The following is a 23853-nucleotide window of genomic DNA, read 5'->3' as shown; positions in this document are numbered from 1 at the left end:
ATGATATTAATGAAGGGAATGGTAACCCACTGCAGTATTCTTACCTGGACAATTCCATAGACAGAGGAGCCTGGCAAGCTACATACAGTCCATAGGGTCGCAAAGAATCGAGCATGACTGAGCATGCACTATCTAAAACCATCTAGTGGTGTAATAGCATTGTTGTATACTAAACTTTATTTATTTGTCACATGCTAGGAAAGGTCACTCCGTCCTCAAGATTGTAAGAAAGTATTCTCCTTGGTTTGTTGTTGTCGTTTATCATATTTAGGGTAGAGGACAATGTACTTAAATCCTTAATCCTCATGGGATTTATTTTGGTGTGTCTAGGTGTAATTTTATTGCCTAATGTTTAGTTAATTGTCAGATTTTTAAATAAGATAGTGATATTCACAAGTTAATTTATGAGAAAAATTAATACTGTTTTTAAGCTGAGCTTTGATCAGTTGGACTTGGTAATTAATAGCCATGGTTCTTTTGAAATTTCTGCGCAAAGCAGCTAAAATCCTATGTGATAAGGTAATCAAAATAGAGTGATAAGAAGAGGAAACTAATTCTGACTTATGAAATACGGAGTTTTATTTGTTAAACTTGAAGTTGGATCAGAGCATCCAAGTGAAAATGTCTAAAACCATAGATATATATGACCTCATGAGTGGAATAAAGATTTTAGAGCCATCCATGTAAAGGTGATCATAATCCTTATAAATACTATAGCCAAGAAGAAAGGTTTGAGAGAATGCAGGGAAGAACGAAAGAGTGAGAGGACCACTGCCAGACCATAATTTTTGAGACTCATGTCATCTAGCTCTACCACCCTCTGTAAAATTTTAATGATCATTTTCTAACCTTCTGGTTTTTCCCGTATATTAATTGAGGACTTCAGCTCTTGGTTTTCTTTCTTCTCTACCCCAAACCCAACCATTATCTGGAAAACTTTACTCTCCATTAGAGATTTTTTAACCTCAGTTCTAATGACAAGTACTGCTGTTACATTTTAACTATACAGTCTCATGGCCTTACTTTGAATTTTGGCATTATCCAGGTTCATTACGTCTCTGCAATCTTTATTCATTTTTGTATGAAAAGAAATTTTCTGAGGACCTTTCTGCAGGCACAATACATTTTAGGGGACAGGATATTTTATAGTTATCATCTACCATACTTGCAGAAATAATTGACCAGTTCTGATTTTCTAATGGTAAGTAATAGTTCTCAGCTGAGTTCTGCTTAAGATTTAATCTTGCCTCTCAGAATTAAATCTATGTCAAAATGTTATTTTGAGGGTACACACTTTGTGTCATCTTTTACTGGTTAATAAGTTTTAGTATTGAATTGACAGTTGCCAGTTTGAGCTGCACATATCTAAAAACTTTTCACAAGAAAGGCTGTCTTTGGGTGCTATTGACTGTATTTCTGATTTTGACTCTGCTTTATCAACGTATATCTCTGGTACTAGAGTAGTTATAAATGAATTAGCGTAAATCCATTACTCTGAAAGAAAAGTATCTCAGCAGGCACCTTGCTGGCAGAAGGTCAACGATAACAATCTTCATACGTGAAGAATAGCCGTAGAAGGTCGTGTAAGAAAACATAGACTTTTTCCTTCATTTGATACATTTTCCTAAGCTCAGTTTCCACCTGAAAAGCAATTACTTGAAAACCTTTTTTTTCTGGGTCTATCTGATGGTGTGTCTGATCAATGAATATGGGAATGAATTTCACCTAGATTTTAGTTAAGAAGTACAACAAAAAACCTGAAACATCTCTGAGATGGTGGCAGTTTTTTCTTAGTTGTAATCAGGCATCAACAGGTGAGTTTACTCTTACAATAATAGAAATTAAAACAGAAGAAGCCAGCCAGTATGTATCTCCTTTCAACTCTGCAACAGAAAGCTTAAAAACCATGGTAGCTGGTAATGTCAGTTGACTTGTGGTCATTTAAATCTTTATGTGTAAGCCCAACTGCAGAGAACTGAGTGGGCTGATTCACCTCCAGGCCATGAGGGATGCTGAGACCACTATAGGAGCTGCCTAAGACTCTCCCTTGGACTAAGGAAGGTGGGTTATTGTGGGTTACCAACAGCGTCTGTAAATGAATTCAGCAAAAATTGCCTTCTATCCTGTGTTGGGTCCTCAGCACAGATTGTCAGACACAGTGCAAGGCTGCGAATTGTGATTCTTGTTTGAGGAAGTCAACATGGCATGACTGCATCATTCTAACAGTTTGCACTTAGCTCTAGCCGTAGTGTGTATACAGTGCTGCCATATGTACAGTATTCAGCGCCCACATTTGTTAGGACTGTTCACTGTTATATGAAGATGACACTGTTGGTACCTTCCTTTGTTCTTGTATCCCTGATTCAGTAACAGGAGATACAAGACCACCAAGCATGAGCAGCAATTTTTCTCCAAATAAAGATAAATCTTTATTCATAAACTGCTTGTATTTCAGTTTGCGTACACAAATATACACATTTTATAGCTTTCTTGAGATGTTTCACACGCCATAAAATTCACCTATTTTAAGTGTACAGTTCAGTGGGTTTTAGTATATACAGAGCTGTGCAACCATCATCCCAATTTTAAGGTGTTTTCAATACCTACCATATACACATTAGCAGTCACTTCTTCCAACTTCCTGCCCCTTCCCTGGCTATGTTACTAATCTGCTTTTTTCCCCTCTCTCTCTAGAGTTCTTTATTCTAAACATTTCGTGTAAATGGACATAATATGTGATCTTTTGTGACTGGCTTCTTTCACTTAATATTTTCAAAGTTCATCTATAGTGTAGCATGTATTCATTCCTTGGTATGACCAAATAATATTCCATTGTATGAGTATACATATTTCACTTGACTATTCATTAGTTAATGAACATTTAGATTTCTTCCACTGTGGGGCTACTATCAACAGAGCTGCTGTGAACATCCATATACAAGTTTTTATGTGGACATAGCTTATATTTCTTTGGGGCATATGCCTATGAGTGGATAGACTCTGGGTCATATGGTAAGTCTATATTTAACCCTCTGAAGGACTGACTACCAGATTGTTATGCAAAGTATTGTTACCATTTTGCATTCTAAGCATCAATATGTGAAGATTCTCATTTCTCCACATCCTTGAAAACACTTGTTTTTGTCTAGCCTTTTGATTTTTACCACGCTAGAGAGTTAACTAGATATAGCTTGTTGAGCAAGAATTTATTTTTAGACTATTTTCTATTTTTAAATGTTTACCTTTTTACAGACAGGAATGAACTTAATCAGAAAGATTTAAGTGGAAGCAGACACACATACCAAGACTCCTCATTTAATCAGATGTAAACACTTGTTCTTTCACACCCAGCGGTGCATACCATGCCCAGTCGTGTACTTTGGAAGTGCAGGAGGTCCTCAGACTCGTTCTTGGGAAGGACCATCCACACTTTGCTGCCTCTGCCCCATAAGGTGCTCCAGCCTCTGCTTCCACAGCTCCACCACTCACTCACTGCTCATTGGCATCTCATTTCATTTGTCTAGGCACTAGTTGGCAAAGGTTTTGAAAATTTAAAAAGATCCAAAATCTGCCTGTGTTAGATTTCCTGGCTCTGTTCCCAGTTCTCTCTGAAGGCACAGGAAAGAGATCTAATCTACTTCTCAGGTCCCCACTTCCTTCCCTGAAGTGTTTTTCTCTCAGGTCTTCACTCATTGAAGCAGTTCTCACAGGTCATCCTTTCTACTCCACTTTCCTAAGTTGGCAGCTTCTGGGTCTATTTGTTGATATCCTGTATTTAAACATGTCGCTTTGAATTACATATGGTGTGCCTCAGATAGTGACAGCAGATTTATCATCCTCCTCTCTGTAAACTAAACGGGTAAAGCATCTGCCTGCAATGTGGGAGACCCGAGTTCGATCCCTGGATTGGGAAGATCCTGTGGAGAAGGAAATGGCAACCCACTCCAGTACTCTTGCCTGGAAAATCCCACGGATGGAGGAGCCTGGTAGGCTACAGTCCATGGGGTTGCAGAGTCGGACACGACTGAGCAACTTCAATTTTCACTTTCTGTAAACTAGAACACTTCTATGGCCTAACATATGCTTTACTCCTATTGACTCATCAAAGCCATTAAACCTTTATTGCCACACTTCCTTATTTTTGTTTATTCTCATTTTTTAAACTGATAATACAATCACATGGTACAAAATTTAAAATACATTAAGTATTTGATAAAGTCTCTTCCCTCTCCTGTTCCCCAGGCACCCATCTTTTCAGAGTTACTCAGTATTACTAGTTCTTGCATATCTTTAGAGATTTTTAAACAGCTTTATTGAAGTAAGTTTACGGAGCTGTGCAGTCATCACCGCAATTCAGCTTTAGAACACTTCTGTCACCCAGACGAGTCTCATACCTGTTTATAACCAATTCACATTCCCAGCCCAAGACAAACTCCCATATTCCTTTTTTCTGCATATTTCATATAAATGGAATTACGTAATAGCTAGTCTTTTGTATCTAGCTTCTTACGGATATTTTCAGGATTCACCTTACAGTATGTATCAGTACTCCTTTTTATTGCTGATTAGTATTGTGTGGCTCTACCACATTTTGTTTGTCTGATGGCCAGTTGGACATTTGCATTGTTTGATTGGGGGCGAATAATATGAATAATACTGCTACAAATATTTGTGTAGAAGTTTTTGTGTAGACACAAAAATTTTTATGTGGACTCATTTCTTTTGAGTATATACCTAGGAGTGGAATTGCTGGGTCATATGTTAAGTTTATGTTTAGTTTTTAAGAAAAATCCCAAAATGTTTTCCAAAGTAGCTGTATCATTTTGCATTCTCAGCAGCAGCTTGTGAAGGTTCCAGTTTCTCTGCTTCCCTGTCAGCACTTAGCACTGCACATCTTTTTGGTGATAGCCATCCTAGTGGGTGTAAAGTGGTGTCACACCGTGACTTTAGTTTGTTTCCTTCATGACTGATGGTGTTGAAATCTTTTCATATGTTTATTGGCCACTCTTACATCTTCTTTGGTAAAATATCTATTCAAATCTTTTGTCCATTCCACATACATGAAATATCTCACAACTTATTTAGGCCTTTAATTTCTCCCACCAAAGTTTTATAGTTTTCATTGGACAAGTCTTGCACTTCTGTTGTTAAATTTATTTGCTGATATTTCATTCTTGTTGATGCTACTGTGAATGGAGTTTGTTTCCTTAATTTTATTTTCAGATTGCACCTTGCTGGAATCCCATGGACAGAGGAGCCTGGTAGGCTGCAGTCCATGCTAAAGGTCGGACATGACTGAGCAACCTCACTTTCACTTTTCACTTTCATGCATTGGAGAAGGAAATGGCAACCCACTCCAGTGTTCTTGCCTGGAGAATCCCAGGGACGGGGGAGCCTGGTGGGCTGCCGTCTATGGGGTCACACAGAGTCGGACACGACTGAAGTGACTTAGCAGCAGCAGGATATAGAAATATAATTGACAAGAATATAGACATACAATTGATTTTTTATCTTCTTGACCTTATATTCCACAATCTGGCTAAACTTTTTTATTTGTTTTAATACTTTGTAGATTCCTTAGTATTTTCTACAGATAGCATCATGTCATCTGCAAATAAAAATTTTACTTCTTCCTTTCCAATCTGGGTTCTTTTATTTCACAGGTATTTTATACATAAAAGCAAGTAACTATATATTGCATATATTTTCTTCCCTTTTCACAAAAGTGGCAGCAAACTTTGCTTTTTGTATTTGACAATTAATATTGAAAGTCCATTTTAGTGTGTAAATTATTCTCCCCTTTTTTAAAAAACAGCTGCAGAAAAATTATAGTGTATTACCAGTCAGTCAAATCTTCCTCACCACACTTTCATACATATTGGTTTAACATGATCTTTGTCTCCTAATTTTATATTAGCTTTTTACATTTTTTGCATCTAAGTCATTTGTTCTTTGTAACACTTGCATAGTTTCAGGAATGCAGCTGTTCCCTTTTCTAGATGGGGAAACTGGCAACAGAGATTATGGCTTGCTCAAGAAGAGACAGCTAGTAAAGGGAAGATCTGAGACTGGTTTAGGTATTTGGACTCCAGACTCACGGCTTTTCTACTGTATCAAAGTTATTGCCATTCTTCCTGTCTGATGCATAAGGCTTTACAATTATCCCTTGTTTGATTTGGCCTATCATTCCTGTTATTATTAGGGATCCTGACAGCCCTTTAGTCCCTTCTGGATGTTTTATATGGGAAAGCTGGTTCCATCAGCTTATCCTTCAGCCCCTGTAACTCCATCTTGCCCTCAAGTATGCTATGAGAATTTTTGTTGTGTTATTCAAATTAGTTCTCTGCTATATATTTCTGGTCTACCAGTTAAATGACCATATCTACCAGGAAAAAAAAAGGCTAACCTGGCAGGGTTTTATTCTGCCTGCTTTAGTGAATCTTGGCTAAAATTTGCTGATCTTTTTTTTTTTAACCTGCATATACTTGCAAATAATCAAATTTGTTATCCATTCTGGAATTATACAGGTCATCATTTTTAAAGCCTGCAGTTTGCTATGCTATTCTTTTTAAAAATTAATTTCCTGTCTCCAGACATTTAACATAGTTCCTCTGCTGCAGGATCTGTTGCAAGTTCCCTGAAGATCCTGAAATATAGTTTATCTAGCTCAGGGAAGGAGATGCTCTGTTTCCTTTCCTGACTTGGGCTTCAATTTACTCTACCAAACGTCCTTAATCAGACAAGCACCTGGCATTTATTCAAAATGTGGATGCCCAGACCCCTCACTTACAACATCCAATTCATTGTTCTGGGTTAGGACCCTTTCTCAGGAGAGTGTTCTGATGAACCAGTTTTAAGAAATACCATTTTATATCAAAATTTTTTTTACTATATTTTGGTAATCTTTGTCATTCACAAACATTCCACCATCAGCTCCCTTCATTGCTCTACTTGCTCTGAATATAACTAAAAAACCTTTGGGGCTCAAATATTTAAGTGCTTTCTGCAATATTCCTCACATCCAGGACTTCTCATAGGGCCTTTAAGCTTTTGGGCATTTATTCTTGAATAAACGCCTAAGTCGGATCTTATTGGAAAGCACTCTCTGCAGTTCACCACTCAGCCTCTTTAGTTATCCTCTGCCCTCTTTCTTACCAGTTTTGTGGTAGTGTCACTTCAGAATTTCATTCTCACACCAGGCTAATCTTTGTCTAGCACCCTCTTCAGAGTGTTTTCAAGTCCTGGGAACACACCCAGTCTTGTCTTAGCTTCTTGAAACAGCTTGAGCCCTTATCTAACTACAGCGTCCACCTCTCTATCACAAAATATGGAGTAGTGTGTTTACATTGCTGCAAGCTTCCTGGCAATGTCATCTCAGCCATTTGAACTGGATTGGAAAGGGCTCTTGGTAACTTGTATATTTTCTTATTCTGTAGGTAACTATGCCTTTGACCACAAGTAGTGATAACAGGATCTCTTTTGTTTTTCCAGGTGACGGACCATGTCTCTTCTGACTCTGTTTCATCTTCTACCAGTAGTTTTTGGAGTTCGAACTCTACCCTTTGCAACAAGCAAAATGCACATATGTTAAATAAGGGCGTACAAGCAGGTAAATTAAACATTTTCATTGAAATATTAATATAAGTAGCTCTTAAACCTGTGATAAGACACTCACCTCACTCACAATAAAAGAAATGAAGATTAAAAATGTACTCAAGTATATTCTCTGGTGGTCCAGCGGTTAAGAATCTGCCTTGCAGTGCAGGGAACATGGGTTCGATCACTGCCCGGGGATCTGAGATCCCACGTGCTGCAGGGCAGCTATTGAGCTGGCTCACCACAATTAAAACTTGGCACAGCCAAAAAGAAATACGTAAGTAAATTTTTTAATTAACAAAAAATATATACTCAAATGCCATTTGTCACCTATCAGACAAAAATTTAAATTTGATAGCAAGTTTGTGGGCAGGCATGTATGGAAATAGGTACATTGTAGGAGGTGTATAAGTTGGGAGTGCAACCCTTATGACTAACAACTTGGCAGTTCCTATCAAAATTACTTTGACCCAACACTTTTACTTTTGGAGTTTAGCCTATAGATATGTGGTGCAAATGTATAAAATGACAAATAGTTAATGACAGAATTAACCTCTGAAGTATTGTTTTATTATAAGCATTAAAGTAAAATCAACTTAGATGTCCATCAGTAGCTAAATTGTTAAATAAATTATTGTATATCCATATAATGAAGTCTTTGGAGAAGGAAATGATAACCCCCTCCAGTATTCTTGTCTGGAGAATCCCATGGACCAAGGAGCCTGGTGGGCTACAGTCCATGGGGTTGCAAAAGAGTCGGACGCAACTGAGTGACTAACATAATGAAGTCCTACATAGTATGAAGAAGCTTTTGCTACTAATGTGTCAAGATCCCCAAGATACATAATTTAAAAAAAAAGCAAAGTACAGAATTGTATGTAGCATGCTACTACATGTATTTGAAAAATGAAGAGAATTGCTTGAATGTGTGCAAAAATTCTCTGGAATCACAGGGTTATAAACTTAATGGAGAACAGGAATGGGAAGGAGGCTTTCACTTTATGACTTCCTATATCTTTTGATTTTATAAAACAGAAGTAAACCTGCCTCTTGATTATTTTTCCCTTCAAGTCATGTCTTTACATCTGTTAACCTCTTCCTTACCTTGGTTGACTGCATTTACTGTCCTTCTTACTTGGGATCAGAACTGAAATCTTTTTCCCAGTGAATCCATATTAGTAGTTCTTTCCCTCTAATATCTAAACTGACAGAAGTGAACTCCTCCCACAGACACACACATCTCCATCTCTCTACCTTCATCTTCCTTCTCTTCTCTCTCTCAAAGCCTTTTACCCCACCCAAGAGGAGTCAGTAGCCTGCGGTTCGGAAACCTTAAAATTTTTTTAATTTACTGAAGTGGAATAAAAAAAAAACTTAACTCTAGTGGTAATAGTTTAGGCAGCAGTGAAACTACCATTCTTTATGCAGACATCATAATAAGAAAAAGATGTATATCACTTATCATAGTTTAGGATTCTTTCTGATGGCAATAAGAGAAAATACAACTCAAATTTGTTCTTAAAAATAAGATAACTCACATATTTGAAATTACAATAAAACTTTGAAGACGCTTGATGTAGTAAATCAAATAATGTGATTCCAAAACGGTTTATATCACCTTTCAACTCTGCTTCCATTGTCTTTTTGCTTATACTCATTCAGAGCACTGTCTTCAACAAATATTTTTACATGATGATACTTGTTAAAAATGTGTCCCGATGATTGTTTTGAATATTTTACCAGATTTATTTATTTACTTTTTCTTTTGGCCACACTGCACAGCATGTGGGATCTTAGTTCCTTGACCAGGAATCAAACCCGTGTGCACTGTTGTGGAAGCATTGAACCCTAACCACTGGCCCACTCGGGAATTCCCTGTTTTACCAGATGTAGTTATGAAGATTATAGATCTCAATACTTTTTCTTTGCAGAATAGAAAATAAATGATTAAAATTTTCTTTTAAGTTTTCATTTACTGACTTAAATGCATCTGCCAACTAAATCTCAAGGCTTTTCTCAGAGAGGTCTGTGATCTTCACCCTCAGGTAACTTGGAGATTGTGAGTGGTGTCAGAAAAAACACTCGAGATGTTGGAATGACTTTCCCAACTCCAAGTTCTAGTGAGGCTAGAGTAGAAGAGGACAGTGATGTGACTTCTTGGTCAGAAGAAAAAATAGAAGAGAAGAGGCTCCTTACCAGTTATCTTGGGGACAAAAAGTTAAAGAAGAACAAGAAGACCTGCTGTGAAGGTCAGTTTCTAAGTCCTGCTTTCTTAGTAGAAAAACTTGTGAATTTCTGTTCTCTTGCAACACTAGGATTCTTCATTTCTAAACAACTTAATGTTGACCACTCAGCACCGCCTTGGCACATTTTCAAAGTACAGTCATCTCTCTATATCTGGAGGGGCTTGGATTGAGAACCCCTCCTAAATACCAAAGGCTATGGATGCTCAAGTCTTTTATATAAAATGACCTAGCACTGTCCCCCAAATGCAAGGATTCTGCATGCGTGTATACAGAGGGCTGACTGTATTTAATGCTGCAGTTAGAGTCTATATACCTGCACTAAGCAGACTCTAGGGCATTTTGCTGGCCCCTGACAGCTGATTCTCTGAGAGCCTATATTATGCATATGTTTCTGATGAGAAAAATGAAAAATCTTTTTTCTTTCTTAAAAATATCTCCTATAGGAGTTTCATGGTTTGTTCCTGTGGAAAATATGAAGTCTGGTCCTAAGAAGGAAAATATGCCCAAGCTTCATGGCCCTGGTGTCTCCTGGTTTGCACCAATAACCAACACCAAACCTTGGAGGGAGCCACTGCGGGAACAGAACTGGCAGGGACAGCACATGGACAGCCACAGTTCTCTAGCTGGCCCAGGCAAAGAGCCGCTGAAGCCATTTGTGAGAGCAACCCTCCAGGTACAGTAAGATTGAATTAATTTTAGCTGTATGTTTAAGGAGGAAGAAAGGGTAAACCTGTGACTTGGCATTCTGAAGTATAGTCATGTGACCCTTGTTTCGGGCACCTCCACAGTTCATCTGTTCTCACACTCATTAATCAAAGGCTGCCTTACTATTAGTAGTATAAATCACATATCACCCTCAGTATCTGAGAGGGGCAAGGCAATAGAAGGGAAGATGTTGTGTAGCTACTCATTGGGTTTTGTAGATAGATACCTGCATGGGGAGTGTAGTAGAGGCCTGATGTTTGCATCAGCCTTATGTTTGTTCCTCCATTTATATAACTCCTATTTCTACTTAGCACAGGGTTTAAAAGGCACCAAGTCTCTTTTTTATAAATACTTGGGACCCAAAGAAAATGTTATTTAATGATGTATTTCTTTGAAGGGAAATTTAAAATCGCACAGTGAGCCAAACTTTATCCCATCCACATTGGGGAGAGTTGTAATTGCCATAATCTTAGTTCTTGATTTATTCCAAAGGCATTTCTTTGATCCCTCTGATTTTCCTACTGGAATTCTCCTACTCAGGGAGTTGTTCGATCATCCTTCAGCTCTAGGTATTTTCTGTAAGTTACAAATAGGCTTTCCAAACCTGCTGGGCAGGTACTGTTTTTGTAGGCCTTTGGAGAAAAGACTGCATCATTAATATGAGGTTGGGGGGCTTTTTCTTCTCCTCAGGAATCACTTCAGCTTCACAGACCGGACTTCATCTCCCGCTCTGGGGAGCGGATAAAGCGCCTGAAGTTAATAGTCCAGGAGAGGAAGCTGCAGAATATGTTACAGAGTGAGCGGGAGGCACTGTTCAACACCGTGCAGGACTGGCAGGGCTACCGGGACCCCGTGCACCTGCTCCGTAAGAGAGGTACGCTCTGCCTGTTCACTCTCCTGTTACTTGGTAGAGAGGGCAGGGTCTGCTTCATGCAAGGCAGCACTGCTCAGTGCCAGGCCAGTTACAGTTCAGAAAGTGACTTTTTGCTTGTTGAGACTCAAATCTCCTTACATAACAGAACCTGCCTAATTAAGCTCTCAGCACTTCCATGATCCAGAAAAGCACAGTTAATCTTGCCCTGTCACTACATCTTAAAAATGAGAGTGTGCAGTGAGAATGGGCACTTAGCTTGCAGAATCTTAGTTCCCTGACCACGGATTGAACCCAGGTCCCCGGCAGTGAAAATGTGGAGTCCTAACTACTGTACCACCAGGGAATTCCTGAGAATAATGTTTTTAAAAACCAGCTCTGTCACCATGAACAAGTTAGTTCCAAAAGTATAATGTTTTGACGGGGCTTGCTTCCCTCAAAGGGTAATAATAAATACTTACAGAGCTCTTGTGTTTTGCTCAGACATTATTCTTATTTAATGTTTATAACACTTCTATGGGGTGGATACTATTAATATCCCTGTTTCACAAATAAGAAAACTGAGGCAAAGAGAGATTAAGTACCTTGCCCAAACGGATTTGAACCCAGGTGGGCTGGTGCTAGACTCTGTGCTCATAACAATTATGCTAGATGTAATATCTCAATAAAATAATATGCAAAAGCTGTGAACACTGTAAAGTACTCCCTAATGCTTTAATCACTGCCTTACCTGTAAACAGGTCAGTGTTTCAATTCTCACTGTTTAGTCTGTGCCACAGCATTGTGTCTTCAGGAGCCTTAGGCCGCTGTCATAGTCATCATCGTCTAACCCTGGCTTTGCCGTTGCTCACCAGCCTGCACTGCCAGCTCAGGGTAGGGGCACAAAGCCCTAGCTGCTCCCTCTCAGTTCCTGAGCAACACACTCTTCCTTCTTAAGACACAATCCTCTGTTACCAATCCCCTAAGGGTCAGGATCCCCTCAATGGATCCTTTGCCCAGAGTCACAGTTGTCAATTGAATGAGACCAGGCTCAGCATAGCAGAACATTAGCTGATCACGGAATGGAGAACGGAGAGCTCATGTTTTTGTTTGTTTTTTCCTTTAAAGATTTTTTTGATGTGAACCATTTTTAAAATCTTTATTGAATTCATTACAATATTGCTTCTGTTTTATGTTTTGGTTTTTGGCCGAGAGGCATGTGGGATCTTAGCTCCCCAACCGGAGACTGAACTTCACCCCCTGCACTGGAAGGTGAAGTCTTAACCACTGGGCTGCCAGGGAAGTCCCAGTAGAGCTCGTGTTCTAAAGAGAAGCGGAGTAAGGGAATTGAGGATTAGGAGGCAGATAGGTTGCTTAGGGCTTGAGGAAACGGGCGGAGATTTTCAGGGGCAGCCAGGGCATGCACAGTCCTCCATGGTCCTTTGCACATGGTAAAGATTGTGCCTCAGTTCAGTTCAGTCGCTCCATCCTGTCCAACTCTTTGCGACCCCATGAACCGCAGCATGCCAGACCTCCCTGTCCATCATCAGCTCCCACAGTCTTCCCACACTCGTGTGCATTGAGTCGGTGATGCCATCCAACCGTCTCCTCCTCTGTTGTCCCCTTCTCCTCCTGCCCTCAATCCCTCCCACCATCAGGATCTTTTCCAGTGAGTCAGCTCTTCACATCAGGTGGCCAAAGTATTGGAGTTTCAGCTTCAACATCAGTCCTTCCAATGAACACCCAGGACTGATCTCCTTTAGGATGGACTGGTTGGATCTCCTTGCAGTCCAGTGGACTCTCAAGAGTCTTCTCCAACACCACAGTTCAAAAGCAACAATTCTTTGGCACGCAGCTTTATATTCCAACTCTCACATCCATACATCACCACTGGAAAAACCATAGCTTTGACTAGACAGACCTTTGTTGGCAAAGTAATGTCTCTGCTTTTTAATATGCTGTCTAGGTTGGTCATAATTTTTTTCCTTCCAAGGAGTAAGTGTCTTTTAAATTCATGGCTGCAGTCACCATCTGCAGTGATTTTGGAGCCCAAAAATTAAAGTCAGCCACTGTTTCCACTGTTTCCCCATCTATTTGCCATGAAGTGATGGGACCGGATGCCATGATCTTAGTTTTCTGAATGTTGAGCTTTAAGCCAAATTTTCCCCTCCTCTTTCACTTTCATCAAGAGGCTCTTTAGTTCCTCTTCACTTTCTGCCATAAGGGTGGTGTCATCTGCATATCTGAGGTTATTGATATTTCTCCCAGCAATCTTCATTCCAGCTTGTGCTTCCTCCAGCCCAGCGTTTCTCATGATGTACTCTGCATATAAGTTAAATAAGCAGGGTGACAATATACAGCCTTGACGTACTCCTTTTCCTATTTGGAAAAGGAGTCTGTTCTATGTCCAGTTCTAACTATTGCATCCTGACCTGCATACAGGTTTCTCAAGAGGCAGGTCAGGTGGTCTGGTATTCCCATCTCTTTCAGAATTTTCCAGTTTATTGTGATCCACACAGTCAAAGGCTTTGGCGTAGTCAATAAAGCAGAAGTAGATGTTTTTCTGGAACTCTCTTTTTCGATGATCCTGTGGATGTTGGCTATTTGATCTCTGGTTCCTCTGCCTTTTCTAAAACCAGCTTGAACATCTGGAAGTTCACGGTTCACATATTGCTGAAGCCTGGCTTGGAAAATTTTGAACATTACTTTACTAGCATGTGAGATGAGTGCAATTGTGCAGTAGTTTGAGCATTCTTTGGCATTGCCTTTCTTTGGGATTGGAATGAAAACTGACCTTTTCCAGTCCTGTGGCCACTGCTGAGTTTTCTGAATTTCTTGACATATTGAGTTGCAGCACTTTCACAGCATCATCTTTTAGGATTTGAAATAGCTCAAGTGGAATTCCATCCCCTCCACTAGCTTTGTTCGTAGTGATGGTTTCTAAGGCCCACTTGACTTCACACTCCAGGATGTCTGGCTCTAGGTGAGTGATCACACCATCGTGATTAACTGGGTCATGAAGGTCTTTTTTGTACAGTTCTTCTGTGTATTCTTGCCACCTCTTCTTAATCTCTTCTGCTTCTGTCAGTTCCATACCATTTCTGTACTTTATTGAGCCCGTCTTTGCATGAAATGTTCCCTTAGTATCTCTACTTTTCTCGAAGAGATCTCTAGTCTTTCCCACTCTATTGTTTTCCTCTATTTCTTTGCACTGATCATGAGGAAGGCTTTCTTATCTCTCCTTGCTATTCTTTGGAACTTTATGCCTAGCAGAGTACAAATGCCCCCTTTGGACAGAGACCTTAGCATGAAGCAAAAGTCACTTTTGAACACTTCCAGGTTGCATCCACGCAGGCTTGTTCTTGTGGTCAAGTCAGAAATGGTTTGGGGCAGTTGACCACTATATATCTCTCAAAACATGTATCTCCCAAAGCACAGCTGCAAAACATCTCTGCCAAATGCCAGGTGCTTTTGAAATGAACACAGAGATAAATCAGGTCAGATGTCCAGCTCTCAGGGTCTGGTATGGAAACAGGTCCACAGTTTTTAGGTGTGGTATGGTGATACCACTTGATACTCAACCATAAAAATGAATCAAATTTTGCCATTTGAAACAGCATGGAGTAATCTGGAGGTTATTATGCTTAGTGAATTAAGTCAGACAAATACTGTATTATATCACTTGTATATGGAATCTAAAAAATACAACAAACTAAAGAATATAAGAAAAAAGAAACAGACTCACAGATATTGAGAACAAACTAGTGGTTATACTAGTGGGGAAAGGGAAGAGGAGAGGGTCAAGATAGGGACTGGGGATTCAGACATAAGCAAGCTACAGGAAGGTATTGTATAGCACAGAGGATAGAGCCAATATTTTATAACTATAAACGGTGTAGTTTTTAAAAATTGTGAATAACTATGTTGTACACCTTAAACTTACATAATACTGTAAATCAACTATACTTCACTTCAAAGAAAAAATGGCACAATCCACTAAAGAAATCTCTTCTCTTGCTTAGGCTTCCTGGCAGCCCAAAAGAAAAGGCCGGTTGGAAAGAAGGAAATGATTCAGAGGTCTAAACGGTAAGGCCAAAAGAATAAGTAACTATAAAAGTATAAATCAGGCCCCGAATGGTCAGGAGCTATAGCTTGGCCCAGAATAAAGGCATTATGCTCTAGTTACAACATTATGAGCAAATTAGCTATAAAAACAGTTTCTCACTTATGGTTCTAAAATGGGAATGAAAATTAGCAGATCATGGTATGGATGCCTCATATATAAAAAATACAAAGAGTGTACACCCCACTCCAGTACTCTTGCCTGGAAAATCCCATGGACAGAGGAGCCTGGTAGGCTGCCGTCCATGGGGTCGCTAGAGTCAGAGACAACTGAGCGACTTCACTTTCTCTTTTCACTTTCGTGCATTGGAGAAGGAAATGGCAACCCACTCCAGTGTTCTTGCCTGGAGAATCCCAGGGATGGGGGAGCCTGGTGGGCTGCCGTCTACGGGGTCACACAGAGTCGGACACGACTGAAGTGACTTAGCAGCAGCAGCAGCCATGAATTTTTATGTTTTAGTCAGGCTTGTTTTTGTTAGAAACTTAAATATAAATAAAAATATTTTGAAATAAAAGTAAATACTTATTTGGGGCTCTTTTTCTAGGAATTGTATCCAATATAATAAGAGATAGATACAACACATTAGGCTTGTAGCTAAATAAAGTTTGAAACTTGAAATAAAGTTTCAGAATCATGTGTACACTGCCACCATTTGTAGTCTTTTTAAAAAAGTATTTGTGTTTACATAGATGCATATAGTGGGTTGGCAAAAATTCAGTATTTTCCAGAAGATGGCTCTAGCAGCACTTACTTGTCTTTAACTTCTTTCAAAACAGTTTTGTTAGGTTGTATTGTGACAACTGTCTGTCATATCAGAATGCATTTTAAAACTTATCAAAACTGGTGAATTTTTGTGTATCCATTTTAATATTGAAGATGGAAGAAAAAGCAATTTTCAGTATATTATACTTTATTATTTCAAGAGGGATAAAAACACAGCTGAAGTGCAGAAAAAGATTTGTGCAATATATGGAGAAGGTGCTGTGACTTATCGAATGTATCAAAAGTAGTTTACAAAGTTTCATTTCATGCTGGAGATTTCTTGCTGGAAGTTCCACAGGTGATGGGATTGATCAGTTGAAGTTGATCTTGATCAAATTGAGACATTGAGAACAATCAACATTATACCTCAGCAGAGACAGCCAATGTATTCAGTATATCCAAATCAAATGTTGAGTCTTTAAAAACCATTTGCACCAGCTTGGTTATGTTAATCACTTTGATGTTTAGGTTCCACATAAGTTAAGCGAAAAAAACCTCCTTGACCATATTTCTGCATGTGATTCTCTATTAAACATAACAAAAACATTCTGTTTTTTAAAACAAATTGTGATGGGTGATCAAAAGTGGATACTGTACTATAATATGGAAAGGAAGTGATCATGGGGCAAGCAAAATGAACCACCAACCACACCAAAGTCCAATCTTCATCCAAAGAAGGTGATGTTGTATATGTGGTGGGATCGGAAGGGAGTCCTTTACTGTGAACTGCTTCTCGAAAACCAAACAATTCCAACAAGTGCTGCTCCCAATTAGACCAACTGAAAGCAACACTCGCGGAAAAGTGAGTCAGACTAATTCTGTTGAATCAGTCAACACAAAACACATTATCTTTCATCAGAATAACACAAGACCGCATGTTTCTTTGTTGACCAAGAAAAAACTGTTACAGTTTGGCTGGGAAGTTTTGATTCATCTGCCATATTCCCCAGACATTGCACCTTCAGATTTACATTTATTCTGGTCTTTATAAAATTAATGGAAAATTTCTCAATTCCCTGGAAGACTGTGAAAGGCACCTGAAACAGTTCTTTGCTCAAAAAGATAAAGTTTTGGGAGGATGGAATTATGAAGTTGCCTGGAAAATGGCAGAAGATCGTAGAACAAAACAGTGAATACACTGTTCAACGAAGTTCTTAGTGAAAATGAAAAGCATGTCTTTTATTCTCACTTTAAAACTGAAGGAACTTTTTGGCCAATGCAATACTTCTTTTTCCCCAAATGGTTGATCATACTATATACAAAAGTTTGTAGCTTGTTTTATTTTGCTTAACCCTATATTGTGAGTATTGTGAATGTTTTCCCATATTGTAAAAGCTATTTGAAACATTTCGTGCTTTGTAATAATTTTATTATAGTCCATAATTTATTTGTTTTCTTGTTGGAAATTTAGATTATTTCCAATTAAAGTGTATATATCAAATGCATCTTTGATCCTGTTCCTCAAAACATGGTTCTTTAAAATCAGTGGCATCCAATCCGTGATGGACAGAGCCCAAGATTTTCACTTGACTACGAGACCTTCACCCCATCTGTTTCCCCTGCACTGTCTCCATGAAACCTTGACTCCATTCTTACCAACACTCCCTTCTCCTCCCATCTCCTTTCTACTCCTAACTTCTTCAAGACCCACCTCAAACTTATTCCTTTTCGTCTTCATTGACCTCCTTCCGTCAGAATAAGTTTTTTCCATTTCCTATAACCCTGCGTAGCATTTTGTAGATATGACCCATTGTACTTTTTTTGCATTATTTTTCATCTTTAGAAGTATGGTAGTAATACGTAGTCGTTATGTTATATTGAAACCATACATTTGTGCATATAGAGTGCCAAGAAGTTCATCTGCACCCTTTATTCCACTCCTTTCCCAGAAGTGACCACTATCATCAGGATTTTATTATGTTTTTGTTTATCTGTGTCTCTTCCCAGATCTTGAACACCCTAGGCCAGGGTTCTCTATGTCCAAGTGTCTAACAGGAAGTTGGGCCCACAACAGGCCCACAGCCTGTCTGAGGGACTGAGTGCCTAGAGAGTGGCAGAGCTTAGGAGATGTGGGGAGAAGTGATTGTGTGCCTCTGTGGTCAGTAACCTCACTGCTTTCTATCTTTCCACCGGTACCATTTCTAAGGATTTATGAACAGCTTCCTGAAGTACAGAAAAAGAGAGAAGAAGAAAAGAGGAGATCAGAATATAAGTCGTACCGGCTGCGAGCCCAGCTGTATAAAAAGGTCAGTCGGTCCTAGAGCAGGATTGATGAGGTTTACCAGGGGAAAGAGAAATCGAGACCTGTTTGAATTAGCCGAATTTGGAGAGTGAACTTAAGCTAATAAATACATGTACCACCACTGAAATTTAGAAGACAAAAGCATCTGTAACTAGATTTCAAATCTGAAGATCTAAAAAGGCAAATCTAAAAACGGCTCCTTTCAGGGGCTTCCCTAGAGGTCCAGTGTGTTTGAGACTCTGTGCTCCCACTGTAGGGGCACAGGTTCAATCCCTGGTTGGGGACCAAGATCACGCATGCTGCGTGGTGTGGCCAAAAAAAAATTTTTTTTTAATTTTTTAAAATTATTCAGTAGATAAATAAGTCACCTTCCAGACACATTTGGAGTGAAACCAAATTTCATGCTTAGGTGTCCGTTTAGATGCCATGCTGGAAATCCCCACATCCTTCAGAATTGTTGGGCTTTCATTTGAGTCCCAAATGGTAGTTTTATGTCCCTTATAGGTAAATCATATACCATTAGAGCTTTTCAGATAAATTGGAAAATGTCCAAGTGTAGCATACAAGTCGGTAGTTTGGGGACGCGGGGCTTTGACGCCACCACCATTTCCTACCCATAGCCCCCGTAGAATCAATGGTGCTACAAGTCCCAGAACCTCACAGGCCAGGGGACTTGCTGCCAATTAATTCCTTGAGAAAGCAGATGGACCTGAAGGTCTAGGTCCTTCAGGTGTTCTCATTTCTTTCCCAACCCCCTTGTTTCACCCTCAGAGGACTCTGAAAGTCAGGAACCAAGAGACGAGTTCGTGCGAGACCCATGTGGGATTGGAGAGCTGCTCGGGCTGGGCTCCCTCAAGTGCGAGGCACGGGCGCTGCTGCGCCGCCGGGTGGTGCGCCAGCGTCCCGAGGCCAGGCTTCTCCTTGCGCTGTGTGTGAACTGACGGACGGATTAGTCTGTTAGGATTATATTAATGTAATGTTTCTGTGTAGACTATCACAGACTGTAGATGGTCTTTCCTAAACACTTGAGGAAGTATTTTTTTACTATAATTACCATATCTTCTGAAGCTGGGAAAGATAAGGTTTGGGAGAACCACACTGGTCTCTTCAGCAGCACGTCTAGGGTGAGGAGTGGCTGTCTGCCTCTGATGGCAAGAATATCTAACTTCTTTCTTCCCTTTCTTTTCTTCCACAGAAAGTGACCAATCAACTCTTGGGGAGAAAAGTTCCTTGGGACTGAAATAAAGAGTATTTTCCTCAGCGCCTTGGAATTATATTTTATCAGCTTGGAGGAACATAATCCTTACTTTTATGAGTCTGGTTTAATAAAGCTTGTCGTCCATGTGTAATGTAGAAATAGTTACCTTCTAAAGAGTCTTGGGTAGAATGACTAAGATTATTAATGGTTTAGGAGCAGTACTTTCTCCACAGTGGCCTTACCCACAAGGATATTTGTTACAATGATACTACCTTACTTCTAGCCAAGAGTAAGTCCCTTTTTGTATGTGTTTTTATAGAAAATAAATAACTTCTGATGACTCATAGTAAAGCAAGCAGCAGAAGGTTTTTTATTTTCCCTCTGGAGAGGTGCCAGGAGCTATGCAGTGTTTCCAGGGGTGTGTGGGAGACTTCACTCTAAAAGTGCCAGTCAAGGGAAATGGGCTGTTAGATAAAATGTGGTCTTTCTTTAGAAATGCCATGTAATGTAGTGAGAGCCCTTTTGTTGATTCTGTGGAGACAGTGTCTGCTTAGGTAGCCATTGAGTAGCCAGAGAGACTCGGCAGACACAGGCACCTTGGGTCCAGAGCCACATCCTAGCCTCACTCCAACTTCCCTCAGGGCCGCTAGCTTTTAGAGGCACAGCTCAGGAGACAGCAGTAGCTGGATTTAAATCACGACCTGGTCCTGGCCAGTGAGCCGCAGGTGGTGCCACTTCTAGGTCTAGTCCTGTCACTGGCTGCCTTCTCCCCTTCAGCAGAGACCTTGGGGACCATGACAGATTGACGGCATCATTGGCCCCAGTCCTTCTCATATGGATTCTTCTCACACGCCTTCTCCACGCCCTCTTCATATGATTTTGCATTTCTGTTCACTGAAAGTGGGGAGGATCCCCAGCATGACACCTGGACACCAAAGGGGAAACCCAGCCTAAGCTGCTGACCCACAGACTCATGAGCCAAAGAAAAAGGTTTATTATTGTTTTGTGGTAGTTTTTCACGCAACAATCTGTTGGCATTAGATAAATGAAACAGTAGCAATCCCAAAAGACTGAATGGAGCAGAGCCACCCCACCACCAGCGCCTGCGTGAACAAGCAATAAGCTTTTACCCTGCCATCACACTGAGACTTCAGGGGCTGCCTGTTTCTGCAGCAGAGAAGATTCCTCCTGACTAATCTGCTAGAAAACAGATCACAGGCCCCCTCCCTGCTCCAGTGCCTGAGAGACCTGAGCAGAGGGGAGGTAGTAGGTAAATTGAAATTTGAGAGATAGAAATTAGCCTCCAGCTTGTGGATAAGAAGAACTGGCTCATCTTCTGGAAGCCAAGGTGCTGGTAAAGGGCCTGGGCAGAGTGCTGCAGCAAGCTGGTGGTAAGGACCACTTCACCATAGCCCTGGTCTCGTGCAAATGTGAGGAGAGTCCTGACCAGGGCTTTGGCTATCCCTTGACCTCGGTGCTCAGGGGCCACACATAGGTGAAGCAGCTCCAACTGCTTCTTCTGCAGGATGGGTTTCTTAACAGGCAGTGCTCCCACTATGCCTACCACCTGTCCCTTAGACTCAGCCACCCAGAAGCAGGAGCCACTCTCACTGAAGTAAGATTTAGTGATGTCAGACAAGTCTGTGTGCAAAGACATGACTTTAAACTGCTTCCAGGGGTATTTGGCAAGGAACCTCAGGGCAGCAAAGAGGGCGAGGCTGGCCACGAAGGCCAGGACCCAGGAGCCAGAGACTAGGAATAGGGCAAGGGGTCCCCCAAGCAAGAGCACAAGGGTTTGGGGCAGCTTCAGGATGTGGCGGAAGGTGGTAGGAATGTGCTCAGCCATCGCCTTAGAGAACAAGTCTATGACCCATTTGCGGTCATTATCCTGGTATTTGCGGATGTGATAAGGAGCCATAGAAGACTTCTGGTTGTCTGGATCTCGAAGTTCAAGAGAGACCTGAAAGTGAAAGTGAAGTCGCTCAGTCGTGTCCGACTCTGCGGCCCCATGGACTGTAGCCTATCGATCCTCTGTCCATGGGATTCTCCAGGCAAGGATACTGGAGTGGGTTGCCATTTCCTTCTCCAGGGGATCTTCCCAACCCAGGGATTGAACCCAGGTCTCCTGCATTGCAGGCAGATGCTTTACCATCTGAGCCACCAGGAAAGACCTAGGTGCCCCTTTATGCTTGCCCAGCAGCCCTGGGGCAGAAAGAGGAAGCCATGTGAGTGGCCCACTTAGCAGAACCAGGAAGACCCTGCTCAAAGATGTGTCTCTGCTTCTACCCAAGAGGAAGTAGGCCACAGCGACTGGGAGAAGGTGTAGAGTCCGAAAGACCTGCATTTGATCATGGCTTCATGCGTGATCTTGGGCATGTTATATAATCCCTAAGAATCTGCCTTCAGAAGTTGTTCAGAGGGTTTAATGAAATAGCATAAACAAAGCTCTGATTGTAAAGTGTCCTCCCGTCTTTCCCCGTTCCCTAGCCCTCGTCTCAGTTTCTCCATACACTGGCGCTCCCTGCAGCAGCCACGTATGCGTCCTCCTCTTGGTCCCTCTCTCAGGGCCCATACACTGAGGGAAGCCTGTGTTTCCAACTACTTGGAAACAGCAAATGTTCCTTCCCCCTTGATTGCAGATTCTCAGGCTGCTGAGGGGGCATGAGGCGTAACGCCAAAAGCGGTCCAGCCTTGAAGGCCAGGCGAGTCCGGAGCTCCAGGCCACACCTGAGAGCAGTCCTTCCACCCATGTCCTCTCACCTGCTGTCACAAGAGCCTGGAGTGTCCAGGGCAGCCTCTGCCTGGCCTCTGTCCTCAGCATCCGACTGGCATCCAGGAGAGACTGCAGAGCCTGTCCTACTTCTGGGGCCTGGGGCCTCATTGGCTTGCTTCCGAATATTTGTTAATCATAAAGCCCAAGCTCAAGGAGCTGGGCCATGATAGAGCACGAAGCCCATTCTTGGTTCTCTGAACTCTGGGGAATTAGCCTGGAGGGGTCACGCAGGGTTTGGAACAGCTCAGGGGTCCTTGCCCTTGTGGCTGGCCTACACCCCCAACCATGGCAGTTCACCTGGCACCTTGGTGCTCTCTGATGTCCATGCTTGGCCCCACCGTACACCTGCAATGACCCTGGAGCATTCACCCCTCACCCTGCACTCTGTCATCACAGGCCAGAGTCCAGTTCTGCTGGATCAGTACATAAGGTCCTTCACAGCTGGGTGAGGCCATGCAGGGCATATCATCCAGGTTACAAAGTTTGGGCTCTGTTTTAAGAACATCAGGAGCCCGCTGCTGTTCTTTTAGCTGGGGCGTAACATAACCAGAGGTAGCGGTGAGTTGTGTGATATGTGTGTGTGATTCTGGTGACCTGTGGAAAATGGACTGAAAGGACCCGGGATAGAAATCTATATCCCCCTGCCCCCCAGAGGCTAGTGCAGCGGTCCAAGCAGAAGGGCCTTTGGATACAGATACACAGGTGCTCACTTTACAAGATCACCTTGTCAAGGAAGGCTTGTGGGAACTACAATCCACGAGCCCTGGCACAGAGCTGAGTCTGACCAAAGGAAAAGGCATCTTTTTCTTATTTTGCTCAAAGGTGTCACTGCCCACCGAGCTGTGTGTCCAGCAGGTTGTGTCAGTGTTGAGGGGGTGCCTTGTTCTTTGTTCACAAAGGAGCCATCTAGGCTAGTGGGGATCCTACAAGAGAAAGCAGTAACTTGGACCAGAATGGGGCCATGGATGGAAACTGGCCCTCTTGGAAGTATCTTTGGGGAACAGAAATGACAAGTTAATGCTAATCTGAGGATGAAGAAGGGGTCAGAGATGACAGCTAGATTTCTGGCAAGAGCAACTAGGAGGATGCTCCAGAGACCAGACTTGTGAAAGAGATCACCGCAAAGGTGCCATTTATAACATTTCAATGTTAAGCAAAATTTGAACAAGGAACCAAAAGAGAATAGAAGGCTCCAGAGTATAGCTGAGTAACCCTCATGAGTCTCTAATATTAACCAATCAGATCCTAGTGGTCAAGCTGAGGGGCCAGAAGCCCTGTCTGTCCCTACCCTCTCTTTCCTGTATTCTCACCAACTTCTGTGGCTTCCTCAACCCAGTGACCTTGGTTTACATTTAGGC

General features: G+C 41.4%; 2 protein-coding genes across 6 annotated transcripts in view; one reads left to right on the top strand and one right to left on the bottom strand.

Moving 5' to 3' along the window:
- ALMS1 (ALMS1 centrosome and basal body associated protein) overlaps positions 1-19786 on the top strand; it is a 189712-nt gene extending 169926 nt beyond the window's left edge. For all 5 annotated transcript variants that reach the window (XM_061431900.1, XM_061431899.1, XM_061431896.1 and 2 more), the window contains 7 exons: positions 7492-7609; positions 9642-9845; positions 10286-10515; positions 11238-11421; positions 15420-15483; positions 18429-18528; positions 19720-19786. In XM_061431900.1, coding sequence (XP_061287884.1) covers positions 7492-7609; positions 9642-9845; positions 10286-10515; positions 11238-11421; positions 15420-15483; positions 18429-18528; positions 19720-19764 — 945 coding nt within the window. In that variant the 3' untranslated portion in view covers positions 19765-19786. The remainder of the gene's footprint in view (positions 1-7491; positions 7610-9641; positions 9846-10285; positions 10516-11237; positions 11422-15419; positions 15484-18428; positions 18529-19719) is intronic.
- Positions 19787-20693: 907 nt separating this feature from the next.
- NAT8 (N-acetyltransferase 8 (putative)) lies at positions 20694-23783 on the bottom strand. The gene is given in 2 exon segments (XM_061431904.1): positions 20694-21000; positions 21002-23783. Coding segments are annotated over 2 exon segments (705 nt in total). The 5' UTR covers positions 21641-23783; the 3' UTR covers positions 20694-20934.
- Between the last annotated feature and the right edge of the window lie 70 nt (positions 23784-23853).

Source organism: Bos javanicus, chromosome 11 (genome assembly GCF_032452875.1).
Source record: "Bos javanicus breed banteng chromosome 11, ARS-OSU_banteng_1.0, whole genome shotgun sequence".
NCBI classification, from domain to species: domain Eukaryota; kingdom Metazoa; phylum Chordata; class Mammalia; order Artiodactyla; family Bovidae; genus Bos; species Bos javanicus.
Note: the sequence above shows the minus strand (reverse complement) of the source record. Positions and strands in the feature narration are given on the sequence as shown.